We start from the raw sequence: 10,576 nt of genomic DNA on the forward strand, positions 1-10,576 counted from the left end.
CCCCCGCCCCCCCTCAATGATTACAAATCGCAATGTCAAAATTCCCCCGACACCGTCTAACGAAAATCCCACCGATTTTCTAGGTCATCACCATCGGTAACGAGAGGTTCCGTTGCCCCGAGGCTCTCTTCCAGCCATCCTTCCTGGGTATGGAATCCTGCGGTATTCACGAGACCGTCTACAACTCCATCATGAAGTGCGACGTCGATATCCGTAAGGACTTGTACGCCAACAACGTACTCTCCGGTGGTACCACCATGTACCCAGGTATTGCTGACCGTATGCAGAAGGAAATCACCGCCCTCGCCCCCTCAACCATCAAGATCAAGATCATCGCTCCCCCAGAGAGGAAGTACTCCGTCTGGATCGGTGGCTCCATCCTCGCTTCCCTCTCCACCTTCCAACAGATGTGGATCTCCAAGCAGGAGTACGACGAGTCCGGCCCTGGCATCGTCCACCGCAAGTGCTTCTAAGCATTATCACCCGGGTAATAACACACCTGGTCATCAGGATTACAAAAGAGGGCATAAACACCGGTGTAATCCCGATCGCGTCACCCTCGTCCTCACACATCGTCACTCTACACGTTACGTTGTCCCCCACAACGTAATCATCAAACCGTCGTGGATCACAAATGAGTCATCCGGCGCACCACCGTGTCTCTACGCCATCATCCCCAACGCAGTCGTCCTCGCCCCCATCGCGGGCTCCAATTCCGACCTTGACTCGAGGACACCGGCCCACAGGGGTGTCATACTCCCCTCTGCAGCGTGATCACCCGACCCCTGACCCCTCTATTCATCCACCAGCTGGATCCCTCAACAAGCAAAACTGAACAGGCAGCCGAGAGACTGAAACCACCCATTTCGTTGAGCCAAAGACAAACGAAACGGCCATCCTAGGATCGGGAAGAGGGAAAACACCCCACATCCAACGATAGACGGGCACCCATTCGGTATCGCGACGCTCTATTTCTGCAAGACGCGGAACATCGCCTCCCTGTCGGCCGTCATCACCAGCATCACAAAATACCCGAGTGTTTTTTTTTTAATAAAAAAAATTAAACTCGAACGATAGCTTTGTCCCCCCCAATCATCATTCATCAACTATACGCAGTCACCTGACATACGGTTTACCATAATTTTATTTATTTTGTAAATATTATACACGTATTATTGTTATACAAATGTCAATCTATTCAAGTAAATATACATTATCTCATGTCACGATTATGTTAATTAAGCGCTATTACTACTATATTACTCATCGCCTGCTGTCTGTCTATTCTTTTTTAATGCCGAATGATTTTAATAGTCATGCATCTTCCGGAGACGAGAATAGTCATACATCAGTGAACATTCCGCTTTTCATCGACTTTTTTGGCGAGATGATATTCACCTCCCACCCCCCTGTGGCTCTGATATCCAAGCCTTCCACCCGGAGGCTAAATTCTAAATTTGATTCCAAGTGGGTCATATCTGCTCAACTGAAAAAGAAGAATCCCGCCTCACAAAAATAGAATTTTTGTTCGGTAATTCAGAGATGATGGGGAAAAATTCCTCGAGAGATTCTCCAACTATTACGAATCACATTTATGCAATTCACGATTGCCGATGGCATAGGGGATGTAGTAGATCCGTGCTCCGTGTCTCAACTATGTACAGCCCCGTATTTCTTGGCCGGTGTGGCCGGAGTGACGGATACGCTGGGGCGCTTGATGAATATGACTCAGTATGGCTCGGTCAGACTCACGCCAGTGGAGATGCACCCGCCAAAATAACTATTGTGTTATGATGTGCCGCCTACCTCGTGACCTTGCCACTTCAGCTGACGAACTTATCGTGTTAGGAAACGTTGTTTTTTGTTTTTACATTCGTGGGATTTCAATTTTTTTTTAAGATGTGAATTTGATTTTTTTGAGGCACTTGCAGCCGTCGTTGCATTCAAATTATTTAGAGATATACTGTTATTATTAATGGCTTTTTTATACTAGTTTTTATGGTTTTTAGAGATTTAAATAGTGAAAGTTTTAGAAAAAAATTTGATTATTTACACAAACAAATTTAGAGATTTTTTTTTCGCATTCACATTTTTTTTTGAGGATTAAAAAAAATTTTTTTGGGGGGCACTTGCAGCTGCCATTGCATTCAAATTGTTTAGAAATATACTCTGATATTATTAATGGTTTCTTAATACTGGTTTTTAATGGTTTTTAGATATGCAAATAATGACTGTTTTGAAAAAAAAACTGTGATTATTTACGTAACGAAATGTAGATTTTACATTCATGCGAATTTACAGATTATTTTGAGGAAATAAAAAATGTTTTTTGTGGCACTTGCAGCTGTCATTGCATTTAAATTATTCAAATATATACTGCTATTATTAATAACTTTTTAAAGATCAGTTATTGTGATATGTAAAAATGTAAATAATAATTGTTTTTAAAATAAAAACCTGACTGAACAAAACACTAATTTTTTGTATTCTTTTCCTGTCGTAAATAGAAAAATATGTAAAGAAAATGTTGATGGTTTTGATTGAAGAGAGTGGAATTTCATGAAAATCGAAAGGAAATACTGTTTTGAATAGTTGATTATAGTTTTTTATTCTGGAAAATTAAATAGTATATATTTATTAGTGTTTTTAAAACCGAAATGAAGTTTATAATTTTCACTTCGTTCTACCTAAAAGGAAAGTGGAATGGTATTCATCACTTCATTTCACTAATTGATTATTTCGAATAGTATTTTTTAAACAGAACTATTGAAACATTACTTAATAAGTTGAGAACGGAAATCTAGTGTTTCCTATTTTATTTAATTATTTAAAAAGCTTATTTCAAATAATTAAATAAATATATTTCTAGGAATTTTCATCAACAATTTTGCAAATACCATTTTTCTGGATAGAACTATTTAAACATGATTTCGCTTCCAATTCTCCACAAATAGAGGACGGAAATTATTCAAAATTAAATTTAATTTCTTAAAAATTCTCAAATACCACTCAATTTTCAAAATCTCCACGTTTTCAAATTTCCCATAAAATTGAAGTCAAGAATTCGTTAAAATCGATGATCGAAAGAATAATGGAAGTTGATGTCATCGCATTTTCGAGTAAAAAAGTTATTCAAACAATATTTTTCTAAAAGAACTATTTAAATATGATTTAATTTTCAATTCTTCACAAATGGAGAACAGAAATTATTCAAAATTAAATTTCCTTCATTAAAAAATCTCAATTTTCGGATTTCTCATAAAATTTGAGTCAAAAATTCGTTAAGATCGATGATTGAAAGAATAATGAAAGTTGATGTCATCGCATTTTCTAATAAAAATGGTATCAAGCATCATTTCTCTTTCTCCGAGCTATTGACATGGCAATCAAAAATGAAATTCCCTTCATTATTGATGACAAAAGTGATCAGAATTAAATTATTTCTGTTGACCATTAAAATACCAATCAAAAATGAATTTTCCTCTGTCCCTGATTGCAACAGTAATCATCTGCGTGAAAATGAAAAACTTTTCCCTTAATTTTGAGTAAAATTTTCGTGTTCTTTGGGTCATCTATTTTCCCTTGGACTAATTTGGATGCCTCCAGAGTGCCTCCTCGCCCCTGGGAATTTTTTATTTAGGTCCCTGCCCGATTTCCCAACCATCCGACACAATTTATTGCCATGGGTTTGATCAACTGTCGATTGATAAGTTTTCATAATAGCATTTTAAGTGCACCGATGACGCAATAATTAAAATAGTGAATTTTCATTCTGACGAGTGGCTAGAGATGTTGAGTTTTATTTCAACGAGAATTTTTTTCGAAAGCAACTATAAGACTTCATTAACACGTTTAAATGTTTATGAAAAATGAGAGACTACGGAATTATCGTATCTTTATGTATCAATGTATGTTATAAAAAATACGAAGATAGAATTATCTTCGTATTTTTTATAATTTTATCCGCTAAAAAACGTCTGAATAAAATGAAAATTTGTCTGAATTTCACACGAACAGGCGCCTAAACATTTTAATCATCAATTTTATTCAGACGTTTTTTACAGTTTTTGGAAATTTTTATCGAGTTTAATTACCACTGAAATTTCAAGGAATTTTAACAATTGAAATAGAAAAAATTTTAATTAAAATTTTGTTTTCAATTAAAATTTTAAAAATTAAAATTTTAGGGATTATTAAAAATTCAGAATTTCGTGGAAAAATCAAAGAGAAGTAAACATTCAATGCAATTTGGCACTGAATATTCCTATTAGATGGAAAATTCAAATAAATTAAGGAATTCTCGTCTTTCTGCTGCTTAAAATTCTAGAATTTTACTCAATTTTCAGGTAAACCTGAAATTTCATGATTTCTTTTCCCCGAAACGCATTCAGTGTCACTGTCCTGAAAATTATTAGTCAATTGCCCATGAAATTTCATTTTCTTTCTAAGAGTGCGCCTAAACATATTAATTCATGTTTGAAATTCAGGCAAATTTTAATTTCATTCAGACGTTGTTTAGTGTCTGAAAAATGTCTACAAAAAGTGGGTGAAATTCAGACATTCGTTGTTGCTGTGAGGCTACACTAAGAGAAAAATCGACATATCACAAAAATTATTTCTTGAGCGAAGAACATCGCATACATATTTGATCAATTTATGGTAGTTTTTAGACAAGAAATCGGTGCTCTTCAGGCTAAGGAAGAAGTTACTGAATGAAAAGGTGATGTCTTTTTTCGAAATGAGATAATATTCCTTAAAAGACAAGAACAGTTTGACAGAAGGAAAAGAAGATATTGCTTCCCTTCGAACTCAAACCGATTGAGCGTAAGCGACGGTTATATTTTTTCAATATCTGGAGGTTTTCCTCTGCATAAACTCTCTACTCATTCAATATGAAAGTCTCTGATTCATGATTCACTGAATCGAGGCTTTTAATATTTTCAGTCATTTTCTCATCGTCTGACACGAAAAAACCGATTTCTCGTGGCAAGAAATTCTCACTTTATCGTGCAATGTTCACGTTCAAGTCACGAACACTTCACCGAAATCTGACATTGTCTGACACATTATCCGGAATTCTTACCCCAAGAAATTGATCCTCAAGAGATGATATATTTGGCGCAAGAAATTAGTTTTGTGATATTATGACGATATTTCTCTCAGTGTAGTGTAGCACCGAAGAAATTAAAACTGAATTTATTTCGAACGGAGGAGACAAATCAATTCAGCAATTCTCGTGGGCCGAAGGGTCTTAAATCAAATAATGGCTCATAAACCAAACAATTGTTTATGATGACTTTTTTTCGTGTGAATAGACACTGAGAGCCAGGGGAGAAAGCCCGATGATGAAAATTCTTTAATTTGGGGTAGCCAGAGGAGAAAAAAAAGGTGGCGAATCCAGGATAGGGCCGCCTAGTTCGGTGAGGCGTCGCGACGCTCCGAGCCGCACGCCTTTTTCGTGCCTGTTGGGGAAGACGTTGTCGTACGGAAATGCGGGGGCGTAGGAACGAGAGCATATATTGGACGTCGGGACGCCGTGGAGGCACAGACGCCACAACACTCTGTCCCGTGCCACGGTACGTACAATAAAAAAAATTTGATAATCATATTTCACTGACGGTACGAGTCGAGTTGTTTAAATTTTAATTGACATCGGTGCTGATTGAGTGAGTTGACGGGACCTTTTTTCCTCGGTGATTTGTTTACAAAAGCTAGAGTCAGTGATGAATCCAGTGATCAATCAGAAATTTAATTGGGAAAATTATCTTTGTTGAGTCTGTCGTAGCCCCGGAGGGTATTTTTATTTTTATTTTTCGGGGCAATTAGTTCGTCGGGGGCGTGTAATACGGAAATCTCGGTGGGACATGCAATTACGAAGATTTGACGGAGTCTTTGAGGTCTTTGGCCGGATTTCGGGTGGTTCTCGTCGTTTTGTTGGGGCATAATTTTGGCACGTGCAGTCGTCATTCTCATCTCTGTCTTGTCGTCGCCACGCCAGAGTTGCTCGGTGAAGAGGCAGCAGGGGGGTTCATAATGTGACGCTTGAACTTATAGGGAGTGTCCGCGCTCCGGCTAAACATAGAGCACGCTCACTCGAAATAGAACCCCCCGTTTACAGTGGCCACTCCTTGCCTCTGTTGCCGATAGCTTAATAGGCAACTGGGTCAATTGTTCCGGATATCTACAACAATTCAGAAATATTTGCAGATTTCGATTTTTTTTTGGGGGAATTGAATGTCGGTGGGTTTTTTTCTGGGGTTTGATTGATGGGGAGAGAATCGCGGGGGTTAGTGGACAATATAAGATGTTCTTTCTGGTCTTGTTTTGACCTGTGGAATTTTTCCGATTTTTACAGAAAAACTGATTAGAAAAAAACACTACAATGTGTGACGACGAGGTTGCCGCTTTGGTTGTGGACAATGGATCCGGTATGTGCAAAGCCGGTTTCGCTGGAGATGACGCACCCCGTGCTGTCTTCCCCAGCATCGTCGGTCGCCCCCGTCATCAGGGAGTGATGGTCGGTATGGGACAGAAAGACTCGTACGTGGGTGATGAGGCACAGAGCAAGAGAGGTATCCTCACCCTGAAATACCCAATTGAGCACGGTATCATCACCAACTGGGACGATATGGAGAAGATCTGGCATCACACTTTCTACAATGAACTCCGTGTTGCCCCTGAGGAACACCCAGTCCTCCTGACTGAGGCTCCCCTCAACCCAAAGGCTAACCGTGAGAAGATGACCCAGATCATGTTCGAAACCTTCAACAGCCCAGCCATGTACGTCGCCATCCAGGCTGTCCTCTCCCTGTACGCCTCAGGTCGTACCACCGGTATTGTCCTGGACTCTGGAGACGGTGTATCCCACACTGTCCCCATCTACGAAGGTTACGCCCTCCCCCACGCCATCCTCCGTTTGGACTTGGCTGGTCGTGACTTGACCGACTACCTCATGAAGATCCTCACCGAGAGAGGATACTCATTCACCACCACAGCTGAGCGTGAAATTGTACGTGACATCAAGGAAAAACTCTGCTATGTCGCCCTGGACTTTGAGCAGGAAATGGCCACCGCTGCTGCCAGCACCTCCCTCGAGAAGAGCTACGAACTTCCCGACGGACAGGTAAAAAACTCCCCCCGCCCCCCCTCAATGATTACAAATCGCAATGTCAAAATTCCCCCGACACCGTCTAACGAAAATCCCACCGATTTTCTAGGTCATCACCATCGGTAACGAGAGATTCCGTTGCCCCGAGGCCCTCTTCCAGCCATCCTTCCTGGGTATGGAATCCTGCGGTATTCACGAGACCGTCTACAACTCCATCATGAAGTGCGACGTCGATATCCGTAAGGACTTGTACGCCAACAACGTACTCTCCGGTGGTACCACCATGTACCCAGGTATTGCTGACCGTATGCAGAAGGAAATCACCGCCCTCGCCCCCTCAACCATCAAGATCAAGATCATCGCTCCCCCCGAGAGGAAATACTCCGTATGGATCGGTGGTTCCATCCTCGCTTCCCTCTCCACCTTCCAACAGATGTGGATCTCCAAGCAGGAGTACGACGAGTCCGGCCCTGGCATCGTCCACCGCAAGTGCTTCTAAGAAGTTTCTCTCGAAACACTTTACTATTACTACTACTATCAAAAATATTCAATTTGCAAAAGAACATCACATATTGCCGCACCGCTTCGTCACATTACTTCACGACGCTATTACATTTTGTATTTAGTTTGTCCTGTGGCGATTGCTGCCATCTGAGCAAAAATTTCGACTTTTGTATATAAATAAGTTAACATCTTATGGAATAAATACTATCTTATATTCTTACAGCCGATCAATTCACATGCTTTCATTTTGCCACCCTCTCAACATCAATCAACTCTCCATAATCATTCGAATATAAGATAATGATAGTTCAATAATGGGAATGGCTCAAACGCCCAAAACCAAATTAGAACTGCACTCGCTCACAGGGACATTAGATTTATCGACAAACTATTTTCGATTATCCAATTATCACAAGTTACATAATCGAAGAGGTGCGACCAATGCAATTTCTCTCAACAATAAGCATCCCAATCCTTCGAATTTACACACGTGTGAATGCATGAATTCCCGGTCTAACACTCGCCCCCCCCCCCTCCAAAAATTGCATTCCCCGCACCAAACGATCACAAAAATAAGATCAACCCTCAACCGTAACATCTACTCCTCGAAACAGCCTCATTCAATAGGTGCAATCCTCCAAATCTACAAAATCATGCGACAAACTCCCGGGGACAAACAAAATAACAGAGGTCTTCACCATAAATTTTTTTTACCACATGATGTCAATTCTTTCCCGGAGTCTTGCAACCCAGATGCTCCGAGGGCTCCGCACATGTCGCTTTCGGATGTTGTCTGGAAGTCGAGTGGAGCGGCTAGTGTTGCACAGAATTACCCCCCGCATTTATTTCCAAGTTGAGGAACAAAAAAACCCAAGAGGCTCTCGAATATTTTTCTCCATTCACTGATTCCCTCCGTCATGACAACCAAAATAGCTTCTTCCCCATGGAACAATGAGTTCTGACCATTCGCTGATACGTCCCCCTGATTTTCGCCCCAAAATCCAAAATATTCCATTGCAAAATCATGAGTGGAGAATTTTATTGTAACACCTTCGATCGAAAACGCGTAAATGAATGTCCCCGGGATGTTGCCGTCTTGGGGAAGTCTCTTGTCCGATATTATCACGAAAAAGAGGGAGAATGAGCTTTTAATTCTCGGTCTCGCACATTGACTAGCTTTTCAAAAGCCAAATGCAAAATGGTGGGGCAACAGGCGCCTTATTTGGATTCAGGGGGCGTCGACGTACCGGCGTTTCGTCGACGCTTTGACTACGTCGTTTTCTCCGTCTCTCTTTATCACTTAGGGCAGAGTAAGGACCTGTGGGTAGACGTTGGCGAGAGCATAGCGGGTATAGCGTGGCAGTAGATTTCCATGTAAGGGGCGGATCGTTATTTTTGGCTCAGACCAATATGGATAAAGGGACCCCACATCGCCGTCAGTCCGCCACTCGCTGCTTGGTCCCTTGCAAGACGAACGCCTTCAGCGCGTCAACGATTTTTTACATTTCTTAACGGTACATACAACAGGCATTCACTTTATTTCGATAATCTGGATTGTAAAGTACATTTTTTTTTCTTCGTTTGGTTTACTTGATTTGCTTGCGGTGAAGATACTGTGCTGATCTGTGATACTGATAGGGTAGTTTATGGGAATTGAGTTGTCCCAGATTGTGCCAACTGGGATCTTTGTGCGCGAATTGACGGGGTAATTGATCTGTCCAGTCGGCTAAATCGATAGCTGACTCGATATGTCATGCTCCACTGTCGGACGGTAGTTCTTGTTGCACTCCTTATTTCAGAGAGAGGGTGATTGAGAAAGTGCACAAGTTTCGGGATCAGTGATTGTAGATTTGTTGATTGGGATTGTTACTCATGAGTATTTTATTTTCATCGCAGAACGCTATCCTAAAAATCAATCAAGATGTGTGACGATGATGTTGCGGCGTTGGTCGTGGACAATGGATCCGGTATGTGCAAGGCTGGATTTGCTGGAGACGATGCTCCGCGTGCTGTATTCCCCAGCATCGTCGGACGTCCCCGTCATCAGGTAAGGGGGATTTTTATTCTCTTTCGATTTCTCCGCGATATTTCTGGCATCACGTCCTCCTATTGATAATTGCTTGGTAATAGGGAGTGATGGTCGGTATGGGGCAAAAAGACTCGTACGTGGGAGACGAGGCTCAGAGCAAGAGAGGTATTCTCACCCTGAAGTACCCAATTGAGCACGGTATCATCACCAACTGGGATGATATGGAGAAGATCTGGCATCACACTTTCTACAATGAACTCCGTGTTGCCCCTGAGGAACACCCAGTCCTCCTGACTGAGGCTCCCCTCAACCCAAAGGCTAACCGTGAGAAGATGACCCAGATCATGTTCGAAACCTTCAACAGCCCAGCCATGTACGTCGCCATCCAGGCTGTCCTCTCCCTGTACGCCTCAGGTCGTACCACCGGTATTGTCCTGGACTCTGGAGACGGTGTATCCCACACTGTCCCCATCTACGAAGGTTACGCCCTCCCCCACGCCATCCTCCGTTTGGACTTGGCTGGTCGTGACTTGACCGACTACCTCATGAAGATCCTCACCGAGAGAGGATACTCATTCACCACCACAGCTGAGCGTGAAATTGTCCGTGACATCAAGGAAAAACTCTGCTATGTCGCCCTGGACTTTGAACAGGAAATGGCCACCGCTGCTGCCAGCACCTCCCTCGAGAAGAGCTACGAACTTCCAGACGGACAGGTAAAAAACTCCCCCCGCCCCCCCTCAATGATTACAAATCGCAATGTCAAAATTCCCCCGACACCGTCTAACGAAAATCCCACCGATTTTCTAGGTCATCACCATCGGTAACGAGAGGTTCCGTTGCCCCGAGGCTCTCTTCCAGCCATCCTTCCTGGGTATGGAATCCTGCGGTATTCACGAGACCGTCTACAACTCCATCATGAAGTGCGACGTCGA

At 42.0% G+C, this 10,576-nt stretch overlaps 2 protein-coding genes across 5 annotated transcripts in view; both read left to right on the forward strand.

Annotated features, from left to right (window-relative positions):
- Nucleotides 1-7,689, forward strand: part of LOC107040688 (actin, clone 205) — a 15,583-nt gene extending 7,894 nt beyond the window's left edge. Inside the window, exons 1-3 of one of the 4 annotated variants that reach the window (XM_015260882.2) lie at nt 5,478-5,576; nt 6,356-7,123; nt 7,218-7,689. In XM_015260882.2, the coding sequence (XP_015116368.1) occupies nt 6,383-7,123; nt 7,218-7,607 (1,131 nt within the window). In that variant the 5' untranslated portion in view covers nt 5,478-5,576; nt 6,356-6,382 and the 3' untranslated portion in view covers nt 7,608-7,689. Of the gene's footprint in view, nt 1-83; nt 556-5,477; nt 5,577-6,355; nt 7,124-7,217 lie in introns of those variants that run through there. The other 3 variants (XM_015260884.2, XM_015260883.2, XM_029126279.1) reach the window with 3 other exon arrangements.
- A 1,328-nt stretch (nt 7,690-9,017) lies between these two features.
- Nucleotides 9,018-10,569, forward strand: LOC107040689 (actin-like). Its single transcript, XM_015260885.2, is given in 5 exon segments — nt 9,018-9,126; nt 9,509-9,659; nt 9,743-10,255; nt 10,257-10,357; nt 10,452-10,569. Coding segments are annotated over 4 exon segments (852 nt in total). The 5' UTR covers nt 9,018-9,126; nt 9,509-9,533; the 3' UTR covers nt 10,564-10,569.
- The last annotated feature ends 7 nt before the right edge of the window (nt 10,570-10,576 follow it).

This window comes from Diachasma alloeum, unplaced genomic scaffold (assembly GCF_001412515.2).
Source record: "Diachasma alloeum isolate Michigan unplaced genomic scaffold, Dall2.0 Dall_scaffold_00340, whole genome shotgun sequence".
Lineage (NCBI taxonomy): Eukaryota > Metazoa > Arthropoda > Insecta > Hymenoptera > Braconidae > Diachasma > Diachasma alloeum.